Source organism: Falco rusticolus, chromosome 3 (genome assembly GCF_015220075.1).
Source record: "Falco rusticolus isolate bFalRus1 chromosome 3, bFalRus1.pri, whole genome shotgun sequence".
Classification (NCBI taxonomy): domain Eukaryota; kingdom Metazoa; phylum Chordata; class Aves; order Falconiformes; family Falconidae; genus Falco; species Falco rusticolus.
The window spans coordinates 35,884,699-35,903,897 of NC_051189.1; the positions used below are offsets into that span (position 1 = coordinate 35,884,699).

The window sequence follows — 19,199 nt, forward strand, 5'->3', positions numbered from 1 at the left end:
TCAAAATGATTTGCAGTGAAGTACCAATGGAAAATATTTTGCTCAGCTGCACCTAAAAATAAACTTGCTCTCAGCTCAGAGCCGCTGGGAGCCAGCTGATGTCTCCACACTAGGCATCGACACTGGGGGCTGCGCTCCCAACTTAGAGCTCACCTCCTCATCTCCTTGTGTAGCCAGAGGCCAAGCTATTCAGTCTTTACCCCTCAGAGACAAGCATCCAAAGGAATTTTTAAACTTTGGTTTTGCAGCTGATCACTGCTCCCATCCATTGTCTTGTTGTGTGTTTCGGTGTGTAGCTAACGGAGGAACTCAAAGCGCAGAGCAAAGCCCTGCAGAAGGGAAGCATTTCTCTTTGCCACGAGTCGACACACATGCAGCCGTCAAAGCCGCTACTAAAGGTGCGCTGTCAACCAGCAGACAGTTTTCAGGCCACCTGATATTACACAGCTTACACCCTGCATAACAACCCTTCTGAATAACAGGAACCGATGTGCTTTCATTTCTTCTTTATGCTTTATGTATTCTTTCTGTTAATAGTGCTTTTTTTGCTGTTTCTACTAGCCTTTTGAGCAGGGGTAGGGCTATGGAAGCAGCACCATCAAATGTTGATTTTTTTCCTTTTCCCAACCTGCCAGCATTGTGTTTATCTATGTCAACCCTTATCTGCAGCAACCCCCTCTGTGCTACTACCTATAACCACAGGTGCACAGAAACACGAGCTCTCATTGCTTCTGATTTATCTCCCCCCAGGCTGAAAGGGGTGGATGCTCTCATGCTCTGCACAGCACAGAAATTCCTGGAAGCAAGGGCCAGAAAGGGAAAATGTGTTCCAGCTTCTTCAGGATGGTTCCTGATGTCCTTCAGAAAGTCTCCAGGCATCCCGGGGAGTGAGTAGGACACCTTGCCTGTCTGCTATTCCTCCCTAGCTGTATGCAGGAGCCAAGTGAATGGAGAAGGATGTTTTCCTTTTCTTCTCCCATTTGCCATTCAGACAGCTATTACTGTCTCACACCTCCAGTTCCATCCCGAGTTTTGCTGTCAGGGTACAGCTCCCTGCGGGTGCTGACTGCATGAGTCCGCGTGCCCTGAGCACAAGAGAAAGCAACATCCATGACAACCACTGAATCAAGGGTACTGATTGCTTCAGCTACTCCTTATGTCATCAGGTCAAACACACTGAAGGAAATGGAAGAATGGGTTGATTTTGCTGAGAGAGTACCATAAAAACTGTACTAAGAGAAATAAAGCTGTTCAGAAGGGTCTTTTCAAAGAAAAAATGTGCCGTAAAGTTACATACCATTTACTACCTGAAACATGCTTGTATGGTTTCACGTATACATCCCTGAATGCAGACAAATGTCACACATGTGCACTGCAAGATGAGAAGTCCCATAGATTTCAGTCCCTAATACCCTCTAGTGACAGTGACACGTCATCCACTTAAAATAACATGTTCTGCCTAACACTACTTTCTGAAGTCTAGTCTTCTCTTTTGTGCATATGGCTGGCTCGTTAGTAGGTTGTCAACCTACATTATGTGCTGCGAGACTAAGAGAAGCATGGCATAGCCTTCCAGTGAGGAGCTTCTGGTGTAGCACGTGGTGTGGCTGACTGCGGCAGGGCTGAGCAAAGTGTGATTCAGAGAAGATTTTGGCCAGCATGTTAAACAAGGTGAGGGCTGGGTAGGGAGGAAGCAAGAGCGCATTCCTTTTTGATTCCGAAGGACAGGAAAATGGAAAGAGGAAGATCTAACAAGGCTTTTTGTAAAGGCACTTGGTTCGAGGTCTCCCACCAGTGTTCCCCATCTGAGACTATTGAGCAGTCTGTAAGCATTCAATGCCACTGAGTACAAGCCAGCTGAACATCCATGCATACCCGCACCTGCCCACCCATCCGCTGTTCTTACTGTGAATGCTGTTACATTCACTTGGGGGTGCATGGGGTATACTTGGGAGTATTTAAGATGTTGTGAGAAAGATATTTTAACAGTGAAGTGCAAAAATCTCTGTAGCTGAAACCTTTTGGTAAACAAAAAGCATGATGACCAATAGACATTTCCAGGAATTGGTATCATTTATCCCTTCCAATGAGAGACAAAACCAAAGTGATGCAAAGAGTATCAAATAGTACTCAACATATAGTTACACCTTTGATTTAAATACTTCTGTATCATTTTCTCTAGTAGTCTCAGAGGACAGTACAACTGCCTGTATCCAGCCTTATGAAGAAGTACAGACATCTGATCTGCTAGATCAACAGGATAGTCTTGGAAAGTCTATAAAATGTCACCAGAGTCGTGAACTACCCAGTATTCCCCCTAACAACACCATGGAAACCATAATCTCAGCCAGAAATGCAGAAAATGATCAAGGTCTTGGAATGGAAGGGCCTTATGAAGTCTTGAAAGACAGCTCCTCTCAGGAGAACATAGTTGAAGACTGCTTGTATGAAACTGTGAAGGAAATCAAAGATGTTGGAGCAGCAGCCGGCATGGAAGGAAGCTGTAACAGCAAATCAAAGGCTTTGCTGACAACCTCTGAAGGTCAGAATCAGATTCCTGAGTGCAGAATTGAATCAGCAGAATATGCGTCTGTTGACAGAAATAAAAAAAGTCGCCAAAGTGCTAATTCAGAGAGCCCTCTTGAGAACACACCAGATGTAGAGGATGAGCTTCCCCCTCCAGTACCCATGAAACTTCTTGATGAAAATGAGAATGTGCAAGAAAAAGAAGTGGAAGAAGAAGTGACAGAAGGAGCAAGTAGACCAGAGAAGGTAAATCCTATAAATATTTGACCACATCAAACAGCCAAATAATGATAGAGAACATATGGGTGGTAGAGGATTATTTTTTTTAATAACAAAAAAATGCCATAAAACCCCAACACTCAGGGTGATGCAAGACTCTAAATTATGGAAATATGAAAATGTATAGTATAGTCTTTGCATGAGAGGCTGGTACTTACTCTATTGCAGCCTGTATTTTGGATTGCTGCAGTATGCATTTCGTAAGACTTTTCCCAAATATTATCCAGAAATTGCGTAGCAGACCTCTGCTTCTTTGTTTAATGGTATTATACTTGTGGGAGCTATTACAATAGGTATCCACTATCTCTGTGAGCATCTATATCTTGATCATACGCTACCCCTGCCTTTTTTTTCCTAATGAAACCTCAACTTACAAAAAGAAGAGAGGAGCATTCTTGGTGGATGCCCTAACTTGAGATGTGCCTCCTTTGCTGAGCTGCTGTGACTTAGCTGTGTTACGCATCTGCTCAAAGGCACGTGTCTCATGTCTCTCTGTAAGAGAGAGGGACAGGAAGAGAGAGGGATTGCAAGTGTAGGCTTTTACATTTGTCAGATTCTGTATGTCACATGTAAACAGAGTAATGAATTTCTACCTGCTGAAATCTTGGCCAAAAGTTATGGGTTTTTGTCAGCTTATTCTTTCTCCCAGGCCAGAACAAGTTAGTGGGGAACTCCTTGAAAAATAAGAATGATGACATTTTCAACAAATTATTTTCCCATTTTTAGTTTTTCACCAGAATTAATTGTAAGGATGCTCTCAGGTCGTTGCAGAGTTTTCATAAACTTGAGTTTGCATTTTTCAGAACTAGTTAGAGAACTTATTATTAATTGTGAATGAAAGAACTGTGATTTTAGCAGATTAATATAGTTTTGGTGTCTGAGTCATCAAATAATTTTAGGGTTTGATGAAAATTTCCAAAAAATCCTTAAGATGTGATGTGACATTTCAATGTAAACATTTACCTGAAAAATCGTAGCAGAGTCGAGGTACTGTTCCTTGTTTCTGGTTATTCTGTTACTTGAAGTATTTCAGTAATCTGGGCAGAGGGCAGAAACATACCTTGTTAAATAACTGACTGACTGTGTAATCTATAAAGCACAATAGAGTCAAATAAATAAAATGAAGAAGACTACTCATAATATAAAAATTCTTTACCTGGACTCTTCAGTGCACATTCTTACAAATAATGAGCTTGTTAAGTAAAAAATTAAGATGTGATTGTCATCAGTAATCCACCAACACTTCCCCCCTCCCAAATTCAGACCATATGTAACGTCTAATTAAACTTTTAGAGAAACAGCTTTCTGTAACAGTGACATTTTTTCCTACCAGGTGTGAAAAGGCTTGCAGAAAATCATTGTATGTCCCAGGCACCGATACAAAGGAAAAGCATTTGCTGTTCCATAGCTCCCCAGCACACCATGTATACAGTGTCAGTAGCTGCAAGGAGTGGGAATTGATTAAAATGGTTCAGGTTTTGAAGGATTAATCAAGAGATGACACATGCAGTCCCCTAAGTGCCAGAAAAAAGGTGTTTGTCTAATTAAAATTTATTCAGCGCTAAAGCCATCCAGAGTTAAAGCTTCAGCAGCATCAGATAGTTCCCATGTTCGCTGCTAGGTACATGCATTATGCATCGGAGTGTGCACCTGTCCTGTCCTTGAGAGCTACAGCTCTTGCAGTCAAACAGACTCCATAGGCGTCTCCTTCTGCTTCCTCTCTTGTGAGCCTACTTACTTGTTTAATGTGACATCCATATCCCAGACTTTGCAACCTTCTGCCCTGACCCTGGGATGAAGAGAGAGGTTGGGCATAAGTCATGTGAGTCTCTCTCACTACAATTTACAAGTAGGCTTTGGTAGGGCACAAAGAAGGGATGGGCAGGGAGGCTGCTTGTGTAACCGAGACTTGTGCTGGCCAGCAGGGAGAGAACAGACCGTGTCCCAGCTGTTTCAGTCTCACCCTGTAAAAGAGACAGCCAGGATGGCCCCCAGCCCATGCCAGCTCCCGAAGCACGCTCATCTGGGATGAAAGCAATAGGTAGACAAAGCCAGAGACTGTTCCATTATGTAATAGCAAGAAAAGGATAAAGTCTCCTTTCAAGATCCAGGCGTGCAATAAAAGGGTTAAAATTAATTATCTAAATTTGTTGTTGGCTGTGACCCAACCAAATCCTTTGAAGGTTTTGGTGAAGAAAGACACCTTTTTACAGGCCTCTTTCACCTGAAAAAACTTGGACATAGCTCTTCTAATAAAACTGGAGAGGCAGAATGATTTTTTTTTTTAGATCTTCCTTTTTAATTAAAAAAAAAAAAGGAAGTACAGATCTCATTTTTCATCCAGGTCTTTCCAGAGTGAGCACTGGTAGACATGCTTTCCATGTGTACATCTGGCTGCTGCCATCTGATTTCAGACTTGCTCAGCCTGAGGATGGGCAAAGCATCTCTTACAGATGCACCAGAGGAGAATGGTCGTCTTGTTCTGGTGTCTGAGTCAGGAGCAGCAGCTGAGCCCAGGGGCAAAAAAATCAAGTGCTACTGAGGAACAAAAGGAAAGTGAAAGGCAAATAAGGACACATGCTCTTTGTTTTGCTGTTGAGGTTTCAAGCCTAAGTTAAAATATTGCTGGGTAGAAGATGTTTAGGAGCAACTATTTTTTTCAGTTTCCAAGATGAAAATATCCTTCAAAACTGATGTGTCACAGGTTTTACATGTAGAAGAACGCTTAGGTCCCAGGAAAACAAGAACAGGATTGCCAGCATCCTGGGGTATTTGTCAGTACTTGAGTGGGAAACTGTAAAAGGGGTCCTGATGTGGTGCTTATAGACACAGTGATGAAAGAAAATAATTTCACTGAAGATTTTGCAAGCATATGTTTGTTTTAATGCATGAGGATGAAATTAGTAACAGCACAAAAAATATCCTGCAAATAAGAAAAGACTAAACTGAGCTGCTGTAGTGAAGCGGATCCAATAAAAGGCCAAAGTATGTTTGAACAACTTCTTTTTCTCTGTTTTTCTTTTTTTTTTTTTTAAATTTCTGGTTTTTGGTGAGTAAACAAACCACAGGTCAAAGAGCACATTCTCCAGATGGTGAGACAGGGAAGCCCCCTGGGCAGCAGCAGGCAGACTTCAGTGCACTTTGGGTCCAGGTCTTCATTAGAAGTGTCCCAGGGGTTTGAAGCACGGTATTTACCAGAAGTAAAAAAACCAAGAAAAATGGAAGTAGGAAAGAATCTGTTGTAGTGAGCCTCTGTGGAAAAAAGAAGTCTTGTGTGTCTAGTACGTGCCTGGAAGCAGTATTGGATTGACTATGCTAAAAATAGCTCTGCTTCTTCACCTTGGTCTGCACTGGAGGAGGTCTGAAGCATTTTAGGTGAGAATTTGCGTGAAACTCCAAAATACAGCCCATTACAAACAGTGCTGAAAAGCTCCCGCTGAATCACTGTGGGGCAGGAGTCCAGCACAGCTGCCTCACCCCAGGGAGGAGGAATCCCAAGGCTGCTGTGAGGTACCGGGGGTCTTCATTGATGTAAGGCCCTAAGATATTTTTCATAAGAGAAAAATGCTTTATCCCCGATGTTTCGTGACCTAATTTCTATGAGACGCTTTACATGCTTGAAGTTAGATTTGATACCAAACCAAGCTCTCCATCCTTTAGTAACTTTGCTATGTGAACTGGACCCAGCTGATTTGAGCCGAAAACTCAAACCTTTGCGGGTTGAGCTGCCCATCTCAGGGTGGGTTGCAGTACGTCTTCCCCGCGGTTGTGGTCTGAGCGGTGGAAAGGCAGCGCTGCCGTGCGCCCCTGCACAGCTGCTGCCTTTTGGGGGGGGGGAGGAGGGCACGGTGCCTCCCTTGCAGCACTGCCAGGATCCATGGAACGAAGGGTAACAATCATTGGGAAGGTGCCGGCTGAGTTTTGGTCTTTTGTCGTCTAAAACTGTATCTGAAAATCACGTGGAAGGCCAACTAGTGTGTCACAACAGCTGACTTTTAATTGTTCAAAGGCCTTTGCAGACTCTGTCTTGCTTTGTTAGAAATGGAAAGGCAGGGATACAGCAGAGCAGAGTTTGGTTTAACCGTTACATTATTTTTACCCTTTTCAGGTCAGGACAAGAGCAGATACATTAAAAAGCACTACTTAGGGCTACCATCTCCAGAGATGTACTCTTGATATTAGGGATATTAGCTATGTAAAATGGAACTAGTGAGCAAATGACAGTAAAATATAATGTAATGATTGTAACAGTAGGGGTTTATTACAGGTTTTGGACTGTTGACTGGTAATGAGCCTTTTTTTTTCTTTCTTTCTTCTGTTTTTTACAGAGGCTTAGTTCGATGTCTTACAAGTCTCGAGAGGAAGATCCATCTCTTACAGAAGATGAGGTAGGTTTCTTGCATGAAATTCAGTAGCTAACTAGAGACCTTTTTGCAGGCAGAAATTAGCATAAGCTCTGCATGATTAAGCAGGATCTAAGAAAGGTGAAATTTCTCTGAAGGGAAAATGAAAGCTGAAGTTTCTCTTCACATAGTTTGTACTGCCACATTCCTAAAATCAGAGGTGTTCTAGCACATGGCTGTATCAGGACAACAGGTTAAAAAAATAAAAATTGGTGTCAGAAAATAATGGGAGGCCATAATTAGCTGATCATTCGGGCAGCTTCTTGATTTGGATGCTGAGCTCTACTTAAGAATAATAATCAGCAGCCCTTTGAAACATGCTCCACCTTCCCCATGCAAAGTGTCTGGGGCACTGGGAAATAAACAGAAACACAGTAAAAGCACTGGAACATAAACTGTTCTTTAAAATGTCTGTTAGTCAAATAAATTGAGGAGACTGAAACAAAGAAAAACAGAAATAAGATTGCTTGGGATCATCTCCAATACACCCGTGCAATTTATAAATATGTTCTCCGGACATAAAAGTAAACACAAACTTGGCAATGAGCTGAGTGAGCTAATGCTTTCTCTGGGAGGAGCTCTCCCAGACGTTAATGAATAAATTGATCCTTGAGCTGGGTTAATGTAATTAATGCTGGAAAGGGTACAAGTATGGATGAGCAGAAAAGCCATTTTCTGTTTGGTTGGCTGAAAACAGTACAAAGAATTGCAATCTGCACCTGGATGTCTCTCTTCATTAAAAAAAAAAAATTTAAAAATACAGAATTAACAGAAGCGATCTGGTTCACCTGCACCAGTCAGTATTGCTTAATGGTAATGGACATTTTCATGTCAATCTACTATTTTAATTGGATTGATACAAATCCAGAGTGGCCTTGCATGCTTGGGAAAGACTTTATATGTAACAGAAGAGTTATATTGCAATCGGGGTAGTAGGTACCAGAGAAGCAGTGCTGGGAAATTCAGCTGTCTACCCTGTGCAAGGAGTGGTATCCACTTGGACTGGGAGAGGGAGTCAAGAGTGACTCCCTGTGCTTGGTGCCAGCCCCGCAGTGAGCCCTGAGTGGAGGGACATGTGTGCATGGGGGCTTCTCCTTCACCTCTTCATTAAGGGCCACCTTCATGCATTTGTTTAAGCATACCACCGCCTCAGAGGGGATTTTTAGAGCTAGGAGTGAGGCTTTGGCTCCCTCTCTTGTGTTTATAGTTGCTGAGAGGTTTCAGTCTCTAGTCTTAAGTTCTGAGATACAGTGACTGCAGTGCAGCTCCTCTTTGTAGGCAAGTTTAGTCAACAGAACAGACCTTGTGTATCAAAATGGGCACTGACTATTTGCTGTTTTCTGGTGTGGATCATTTATGTCCTGATTTTTCATGTTCTTTACACACGACTTGGTGGCTCCTTGGTTCTGCCTATAAACACAATAAATAAGTACTGTCCTACTGAGGTGTGTCCAAAAGCAGTAAAGTAGCCGCTGCCATTAAAAATAATAATTTTTAAGAACCCAAGGATCAGAGAGCATCATTCTCCTACATTACAACAGTGATGCCTGATCATCCCTTTGATGCCTGTCTCACCATTGAGCCCAAGCTGGCTCCAGGACCACAGCAAAACTTGCAAGAGCTCCTGATCACAAAACCATTCCCTTTTGTCTTGGGTCTAATTTGCCTGCAGGGTATTTATGTTCAAAGAATTTTTACATTTATAAACTTCTTTTTTAAAGCATTTTATAAAGCATTCTTTTTTGAAAGAATATCAATTTATAAATGTGTGCCAGAAAAGAAATAATTTGTAAGAAATATTTTTTTTTTTAATAAAGGATATGTTTTTACTAAAAGATCCTGCCCTTTCTTAAGTAACAGACATCCTTGTGGTGGAAGGGGTACAAACTGGCACACAAGCTTTATGCCAAGCTGAAATACTCAGCAGGTGTCTCCTTTTCCTAGATCTCAGCCATGTACTCATCAGTGAGTAAGCCGGGACAGGCCATCAAGGCACTGGATTCTCCTTACACCTGTATTCAAGAAATTGCATCTCAGAGGTCCCCGTCTATTTGCAGTGGCCTTTATGCAAGTGTGAAGGACTTTGAAAACACCGTAAATACTACCACTGTGCCTCAGTCAGCGGACAGACCAAACGGGGAGCTGGAGCCTGACTATGAAGCTATCCAGTCAGTGAGCCAAGAAGACAGGACCTTGTCTGTGCCTAACACAAACCACACTGCTCTTTCAGGGGAGAACGACTATGAGAGCATAGGGGACTTGCAGCACCACAGGGATTTCACCAGACTTTAACTACTCTAGCATGCAGATTTCTCCGCTGGCATTTTCAGAGGAACACATGGAGCATGGAGAGGGGAATGCTTCTCCTTTTGAGGAACAAGCTTAAGTAAAGAACAAAGGCTGTGAAGAAGAAGCATGCATTTCAGCCAGGGTGTGATACCCACTAGGTTATTCTGGGTGATGGATGGAGGCTCACAGGAAAGGGTGCGTCAGGTCAGAATGACAACCAGGACAACGTAAAGGCTTCTTTATTGTTAGCTCCAAGAAGACCAGAATTTGGGAAGAAGTGCCATGCTTGTTGTCCCAATAGGATTACATACCAAAAAGACTGCCTTTACACAAAGCTAGCTTTTCATTTTAAGAGACTTTTTTATGTCATTTGCGTCAAAGTGTTTTTCAAGCATCATTATTCATTCAAGTTTGGGCATCGACATCGTTGAGCAAATCATGGATCATTGTACCTCAACTCAGACTTACACAGGGCTGGGGAAGGCATACTCACTTCTATATCTTTTGGGGAGCTCTGTCCACATTCGCTGCAACTAAAGTGCAAACAGTACGTCACAAGGGACCTACTCCAGATGTACTTGAATTAATTCTGTTGGCTTTTTCTTTTTTTTTTTAATGTCAAGGGCTGTAGAATGTGACTTGCAATATTTGAGAAGTGTACTGGTATTTGTAGGGGTTTTGTCTGATTATCTGTGAAAAACCACTTCAAAATTGCAAGTGACACCCTTAGCATTCTTGCTCCATTCCCATCACTTGCACACACATATACCTACGCATACACACATCAGACAGTTGTCATGTTGCAAGAAGTTGTGCAAATGAATGCATTGGCATAACGTTCAGTCTAACCTTAATAGTGTTAAGTCATTTTTTGAAGATTTTTGCCCTTTTTTAATACTTAAAATATTTTAATATGTTTGCCTGGTTTATTATATAGGAAAATTTATGTACTGTGTTGAGTGGATGATGTTTTTTATTTTCACAACATATTTTTCATCTTCAGAGTTTTTGTAGATTAACTTATTGTTTTATGTAACAGGAGGAATCCCATTCTTTCTTTGGGCTTTATTTGGTTTTCCTTCAAAAAAAATTCTTATTTCAGAAGTATGTAAACGAACAATTGCCTTTTTTTTCTTCTTCTTCTTCTTCTTGGGCAGGGATGTGGAACACGTCTTGCTGGTTTTAAGCTCAAAAAAACGGAGTCTGTTTAAGAGTACACTGCCAAAGGGCAAAAAAGAGGCAGAAGAGACAGTGGGATTTAGTCTGGGATAGCCGCTGGTCCTCCTTGTTCCTCTGCTAAAAGGAGCAGAAGGACAACCAAGAACTTCTTGGGGCTCTGACAAGCAATGTGAAAGCCAGTAGCTTTTCAAAGATACCAAGTTATTCTGTTACTGTTAAAAAAAAAAAAAAAGTACAGTGCTTGGATGAAATTAGTAGGTACTGGGTTGATACTTATGTTTTCTTCAAGAATAGTATAATGAATAGTATGATAGTACAATAGTCCAACAGTAGAGAACTGGCATTGTGTGATGGGCATTTGTACACTGCTATGTGTACACATGTGCATATATCCCTATGTATATAAGCATACACCTGTAATTTGTACCCAAGTATAAATTATAGTCCAAACTTGGTAACATTCAAATACATTCACATATGTAATATCTGGCATGTGCTTGAAGAGTAGTTTATTTTTAATCCTAAATAAACAGTACATAAACTGAAGTTGGCTTATTGCATAGCAGCCAAAACAGGTTTAGTTTCAGCTCAGTTGGTACTGAGTTTTGATATGCCAGAGTGAGTTCTTCTCAGATCACTGGCCAGCGCTCAATGTTACTTGGTACTGTAAAGAAAAAACACAGATCTGGTTACACACAATTATTAGAAATAACTTCATAACTGAAAGAAATGTACAGATTTATGGAGCTTTGCCTGTAAGTAGTGTGGCTCTGAGGAGCAGTGCAAGTGTGCAGTCAAACTGCCTGCAGGGTGATTCAAACTTCATGGATCGTGATTTCATGCAACAGCGCAGCACGTTTGATATATAACTCTGTTCCTTTGAGGAGAAGCAATTCAGACCAGTCTACATCCATCTTGTTCTTGACCATGCTGCCATGCTTCCACAGCTGCAGCAAACCCTTTGCTTCCATTTCATTGCAGTGCTTTCTATAGCTGATGTCAGTCTTCCTTTCTGGAGTTTTTCTCTCAAAAAAAGTTTCTGTTTCTGTTCCCTTGAATGTGAATTCGTGAAGTTCACCTTTGACTGTTCTCTCCTTCTACTTCACACTGCTCAAGGCCAAAGATAAGATGCAGCATGTTTCAGAAGTACTGTTGTGCTAAGTCCGGAGAATTTCTGAAGTATTTAAACATGTCTCTGCTGTCTGTTCCTTGCTCAGGGGTACAGGTTTATATATGTAGACCTTAGTCTGACTCCTGCAACTTAATGGCAGGCATACCTCAACTCCTGAAATTCCCAGATACATCTCAAGCTGTAGTTATCCCTTAAGGATTGTCTTACTCATTACATGGATGACTGCTTTTGGAGAAACAGTAGCAACATGAGGTTTGTCAGGTTCACTGGATTCAATTTCAAGACCAGTTTAAAGATACGAGTTAATGCCAGTTAACGATAACAAAAAAAAAATAATACTAAACTCTTGACTGTGAAATTTTAAAGTGCATAAGAAGAAAATCAGACATCACTCTAGAAGTGCCCCAATGAAGATCAGCAAGTCAAAGGAAGGAGGAGAGCTGCCTAGTCACTCATCGTGGTCTTTCAGAGCAGGATCAAGAATGTTGGTTTGGAGGAAGGGACACGAGAGTCAGCTCCTTTCTTCCTTCCTTTCCCCCATTCTAACAGCTGCTCCTTGAGACCCCCAGACTTTTCTTTTCCACAGTGAAATCCCCTCTCTTTTTTCTTTTGCTTCTATTTTTAACCTGCCTCATACCACCTTGCACTGGGAGCTGGTACTATGCAGTCCTGCGGCACTGGCACAGTCCTTCCCATTTAAATGACTCTCAGGCTGGTCACAACCTTTTTTGTCATCCACCAGACCTTCAGCCTGGTAGGGAAAGAGCTCAGATTTTGGATTGCTCCTTGCAGGATGTGTACCTGCCCTCAGCCATTGAGACTCCTGCACATTGGATTCTTGAGCGCTGCAAAAAGGAGTTGCCCTCCTGAACAATTCTTAAGTGAATAATTACATCTCTTGACAAAGAATCGAGCTTCTGTTCTAGTTTGTGCTTCCCAGAAGTAAGATCTGCTCCTTTATGGCTGTTCTTCCTTTTCATTAATATATTGGATAGAAAGATTTTTCCAACAATAATCCCCAAATAGATTAATCCAAGTGTGAAGAAAAAGGAGTTGCTTCTGCTTGTCTCTTCATTGCTATTTTTTTCCTCTTTCTTTCTTTTCCATATCCCTAAATGAAATGTCAACATCCAAAATGAAGTAGTTGTTAGCTGGTGATCTTTTCTGGGGAAGCTTCACGGTCTATTTCTTTGCCTCCATTTTTTGGCACAACTATAAATTGCCACAGTAAGGCCAAGACAAGCTCTAATGTGCGTATAACTGCACTAGTGAAAAGGTCTTTTCCGATTTCCTTCTGGGAACCAGTAGAAATAGGAAATGCAGTCGGACATCTCTTCCATGAATCTGTGTCTCCTGTGAGAGTTGTTCTCACCACATACCTAACCCAGTGCTAACCCCATATGTAAACCAGTCACCTCTTTCTACCATGATGAGTGCAAAACTGCTTTCTCAGTCACAGAGAGAAATAGATTCTTTACAGATAGCTGTAGCACAGGCGTGTACCTAATTACCATGGTTAGATCAGTTATAGTGCCTTTTTTACTAAGTAGCTAGTACTTCCATACTCTTTTTCCATACTGTGTTTAACTCGAAAGTATAAAGGGACAACCCCAGCACACACTTGTCTTAAGTTAGACACACCTTTATAGAGACCCATTAAATGTATTGGACCTCAATTAGCACTACAATAGCAATAGTGTCTCACAAACATCCTCTACAAAGCCCAGTAATGTAGCTATGATGACTAAGCTTTGCAATAAGAATTATCTATCAGTCTTCTTTTGAAGGACCTAAGTTTTTTCAACAGTGAGCGTTCAGGGAGATGGTGGTCTTTGTCCATGTCAACTGTGAACAATTAGTTGCTTCAGTCTTTCTATTAATATCAGTTGCAGGCTTGCTTACATGTAGCAGGATTCATGGGGTGAGGGATGAGTAGGTGTGGGGATTCATATTCATGAGTCACCCAGAGCTGGAGCATCCCCACTGCAGCAACTGGCTGAGGATCAGCTGCCTTGTCCTTTAAGCCCTCCTCTACCGTGCCTTCAGGGAATCCATCCTGCAGGGATTCTGCTGGGCTGCGCGCTTCTCCGTGGCTCCCTGAACAGCTCCTGTCCACTGTATATGCGGTGCTCTCTGTTCAACCTTTCAATGGTGCTTTTATAAGATGCTGGATAAATGGTGTCAATGTGCTTTCTGAAAGCTGATGTGTAAAGCTGTGACACAGAGTGCTCTCTCTAGTATTGTCTCCTTCCAAGAACTTAGCGGTAACTGTGTTATTCTGACGACAGAAGGCTGACAGGGCTGCCCTGTCTCTTGTTCATCCCACGCACAACCAGAATGGAGTCACCACGCGCAACGAGCCTAGGCTGGGCCACAGCTGTTTAAGGAGCCATTCAGGCCAAGTGCCTTGGCTTGAAAGTTGTTAGAGAAATGACTTTCATCTGTGCGGTGTGGGATTGGAAACCTCACAGAGCTGGGCTTAAGGACTTTTCTCTGTCTCCTATTGTGCATATGCGTTTGTTTGCAACATGACTGTAAGAAATCTGTTTCTGCAACAAACATTTTAATTTGGGCCACACTCCAATAAGGGACTGCTGTTAGGCAAACTACCAGTTATTTTAGATGAGTGTTATTTATTTAGGTTGGAACATGCCTGATTAAGGCTGTTACATGCCTCACAAGCAACTTGGTGTGTGGTCTACTGCAAAACGGTAGAATGCAGAAAGATGCTCAGCCTGACAGATGCCTCTGTGGTGCTGTGCTGAAGATTTTCAAGGGCAGGTTTCTTCCTGGGATCAGGGAGCATAATTGCTGTTAATATGATTTCATACCCTGGTGCTGAAGTTGATTGGTAGGATCTCTTTTGGGATGGTCATGGCTGACGACGTTGCTAGAGCAGATCACGGAGTGGGGGTGGGGAATAAAAAAAAAGTATTTTTATATCCCTTGCTAGCTAGCAATGTATGTTTAGGATTATGCTAAAGGTAAATGCTATGGATGGAACATCACAGAGATAAAAACACAGGGTTCCCTTTCTTTAAGGAGAGATAAACCCCTTTGGTCGGCTCAGTATGAAAGAACCCAGGCTTACAAAAGTTATTAAACAACAAAAGTATTAAACAAATTAATTGTCTATGTGATAATTTTCCAGCGGTGCCTGAGGGTATCACATACACTAGACACTGTTCTTTTCCTGTGGACAACAGAAACATGAAAGCTTACTTGTAATACAAGATTCCTATTGATTAATTGATAAAACTTACTTTACATGTGAGCCAAAGGTCAGCAAGAGTGTCTACACAATGTAGATATATTTAAGCCAAGGCTAAATGATTCAGCTCAGGTGTTGTAAGTAAAATCACCAGAACAATGTAGTAACCCTACTTGGTCTGACTTGCTGACATAGCTAACTCCAGCAGCCCAGTTTCCATAGTAAATGCATTAATTGTCTTTGTATTACATACCCATTGGCCTGTGCTCAGTCTATAGATAATATAAAACTTACAGTTCTGTTTTTTGAAGTTGTGAGGCTTTGTTTCTGGAGGTTTTCAGTTTCAAACTGGTGAGAAGGACACTCGCTACAAATATGATAGCAAAGTGCCTAAAAATAAAGATGTTTCTGTAAAGGTAAAGGTGCTCACCATCACTGCACAGCAAGTTGTCTACTGTATGTGGTACTGTCTTGCCATACACATTCCTAAATATTGGCTTTCATTTGTGATATTCATTTATTATTATAAGAGCACAGTCTGACAAGGTTTGTCTGCAGATTCATTGTCTAATTTTAACTAGCTTATGTTTATTACAGAAAATGCAAAATGAGATTCTTTGTTCAGTTTAGAAGGCAGCTATGTTATTTCTTATCGTTTATGATAATGCAACAGTCTGTTTAGATGATTTACAAAGTATGTATGTATCACTTGACTTCAACATGCTTCATTTGAGATTCAGAATGCCTCCTGTTCACTACAAGACAATGTTACCAACTCTTGGTATTTTAATCTTGTAATACTGGGGAGGGGGGTTAAACCTTATGAATCTTATTAAGAAAGCAAAAACCAAAATGACAGTGCTGATTTTTTGACTTCCTAATGTCTACAAAGAGACTCTTACATTTTAACTTTCAGAACAGGTTGGATTTGGACTACCCTGTTATTTATGGAACTGCTCCTCCCTGCCAGGTTCAGCCATCACCATGACTATCTCTTTTGTCCTTGATGAAATATGCAAACTGTTCAGAGGGCACAGAAACTACATCCCATAACACTTCTCAATTGAACATTTTTAAGGTGCCTGTGAGATTTAGGAGCTTGGACTCAAGTCAGATATTTGGGGAAATGACATCCTGTCTTGCAGACTTCTTTGAAGGTCTTCACTTTCAAGGCAAGAAGTTCTATAGCTTGCAAGCACTCATCTGATATGGAAAGATGTATGTACAAAAGAGGTGAACTAGTACAATGGTTAAATGTATTAGTAAGAAAACACCTAACACCTCAAGAACCTTCCTTCTCACGTGTCTGAGGATACTGGAATTTGGTCTTTGTCTCTGAGGCTATTTGAGAATGGTCACATAACCAGTCTCCTCAGAACACCATATCAGCAGACAAGTCTTTGAATGAGCATCTGGATCACTCTGGTGGCTCCTAAGTTTCCACATGTACCACCTGCACGATTTCCAGCAGGGCCTGTCTCTACTTTGTGGTGATGTCTACTTAGGAATGACCCTTTTCTTCCCAGTCTTGACCCCTTTAACTTAAGAAAGGGGGATATGAGCTGCTTCTCTTCGGTCTGACTAGTCTTTCTAGATGAAAGTGTGCTAAGAAAGAGCCCTCCTGCAAGTCCAGAAAAAGAGCATTTACTGTCGGGGCAAGACAGTATAGCCTACTGCAGCAGCTAGGGAAAAAAGGTAAAAGGAACAATAGCTAAGCACTTCACCCATGTCACAGACTACCTGTTTAGAAAGAATTTTACAGTAGAAGAGGTTACCGTTAAAAGACAGTTTGCTGAGAATCTCACAAGAGATGGATGGAATTGTTTATTCTTCTCAGTCCTGCCCAAAGAGGCAGAGGGAAGTCCTCTCTGCCCCACCATGATGCAGTTTGCCAATCTTTTATCAAGCCTCCATATCAACAGAAATGAAATGAATAATTAATTTCTGAATACATGGGTTTGTTCTATCATAAACCCAAAATGCACAGAGGTAGATGCACTAATGTAAGTACCATGTGCAGATCTGGACTTGCACAGATGTTTTTTTGCAAAAAAAACCTACCACGCAAAACCCAAAAAACAACCCCTAACTGGATTACTTTATTTAAATAGAATTATTTGCATGAGACAAGGGTGCAGGATTTGACCCTAAGACAGAGTTTAGAAGTTTGGTTTGGTGCTAGGTATTTTTGTTTGTATTTTCAGTGAAATATATTTTCCTTCTTTTGTGTTAGCAAATTGCTGTTACTTTCATAGGAGCAACAAAAAAAGTCTGGTATATGGATAATTATCTTTAATAGCTAATATTAAAATCATGCCTCAGTAGGAGTCACTTTAAATTGGGTGCTATAGGAGCTTCAGCATAAAATACATGGAACATTGAATACTTAGAACATAGTGGATAAATATTTGTCATGACAGACATTTTCATTTATTTTATCATTTTTTTTATAATGGAAAAAAATATTTATTATTGGAATGGTTTTCCGTCAATGTTCACTTACATAAGGTTCTAGCAAGAAACTATTTTCTGGACAACATTTGATTCTCTGCTTACTGATGCACAATTGCAAAACGTCCTCAACCCAGTATGAGCTTCTGAAAAGAGAGGATTAGAACTGTCTCTGGCTATCTTAGTGTGGATACAGTTAAATATACTGTGTAGTTCAGATCTGTAGGCAGTGAGGGCAGTTTGAAGAAATGACTGTACTATATAAACCTGGAGTCGGTGCATGCAGACTTCTGAGATGGCACTAGCTGAGGCTTGTTTGCTACGTGATGGGTTATTTGGCTTGCTACCTGTTTGAAATCAATATAGTTTTATTAATATCACTGCGGACACTGAAATACTGTAGTTTTGCAGATTGTATGTTCCATAAATTGTAGCTTGACTATAATTGCAGGGCTTATCCTACCGTTAGAGCAGTTCAGATCCAACACTAAGTTGCATTATGTAAATTGAAAAATGCCATGAAATTCCTCTCAACATTTTGTAGTAGTATACACGAGCTGATGTAATTTAGTCATATCATTGTTCTGAGAATCTCATCTGATGTTTCTAGCCAATTCAGCTTTTGGCTGCTGAAAGCACAGTAGGTAATTATGGTTATTTACTGTAAATGTAGACAAGTCTTATGTAAATATTTCAGGGGGGAAAATGCTACATAAACATATGAGGCAGTTATCTAAAACTAAGAACATAGGTCAATAATATAAAACACAGGTTTTATTTATGTACAGTAGTATCCCAATATTTACTTGTTTATATGCAGGAAAATATCTTAAGATTCCGTACTGTATTCTCTGAAAGCTTTTAAAAAAGGCTCTGCCATTTTCTCTGGCTAATATATTTGCAAATAACTTTTGAATTCATTGGAAATCCAAGTAAGTGATGTCAAATGGGAAACATGTTACACTGCAATGAAATTAATTAATTCAAAAATCCTGGCAAAATTCATTGGATTGAAATCTATATATGAATTCGATATCCAGACAGAATAAAACACAATAAATAAGCTTTGTCTTTTGTTTGGTTTTCTTTAACCTGTGCCTCTTTTTTGTTATTTTCTTAACAAATATTTTATTCAGTCCTTGTAATCACCTCCTTCTGAAGGTCTTGAAGTCTGCATTACTTGATAGAATTTTGTTTGTTCTGGGCATTTTGTGCTGATTTCATTACCTGACAAGAACTATTAAGTCTCCCTTCTGTTATATAGCACCTTACTCCTCCCAAAGCCACAATCTTGTCAAGATTCAAGCATGCACACCACAGCACCAATTTTAAGCAGGAACGCACATGAATATAGTGGCACCATGGTCTTTAATGCAGGTAAGAATATTGGATTTGAGCCTTTGAAAGATGTGTAGCTTTCAGCATTTTTAAAGGGCTGCAAATACCAGCCTTATGGATTATCTTCTGAAATTGCCATGGCATTCGATTCCTTTTTCTTTGCTGAAGATGCTCACAGATTCTGCATGTAATACAAGGAAATGTCATCTTTTAAGCGTGCCACTGGAGCAAGGCTTCTGTGTACACTGGAGCATGAGGCAAATGCTTACCTCGCCTGCTGGGACTTGCATTCTCCATGAATTGCACCTTCCTCCTCATTATCTTTAATTACAGAGAAGAGAATAGCAGCTTTACCCATTTAATACCAAGTAGTTACTGATGAACAGCTTCC

General features: G+C 40.8%; 1 protein-coding gene across 13 annotated transcripts in view; it reads left to right on the forward strand.

Moving 5' to 3' along the window:
* Positions 1–19,199, forward strand: part of LOC119144790 (zinc finger protein 704-like) — a 240,270-nt gene that overhangs the window by 97,385 nt on the left and 123,686 nt on the right. For 9 of the 13 annotated variants that reach the window (XM_037380583.1, XM_037380572.1, XM_037380579.1 and 6 more), the window contains 2 exons: positions 2,183–2,772; positions 7,134–7,193. In XM_037380583.1, coding sequence (XP_037236480.1) covers positions 2,183–2,772; positions 7,134–7,193 — 650 coding nt within the window. Of the gene's footprint in view, positions 1–750; positions 888–917; positions 1,672–2,182; positions 2,773–7,133; positions 7,194–9,152; positions 18,534–19,199 lie in introns of those variants that run through there. The other 4 variants (XM_037380586.1, XM_037380581.1, XM_037380584.1 and 1 more) reach the window with 4 other exon arrangements.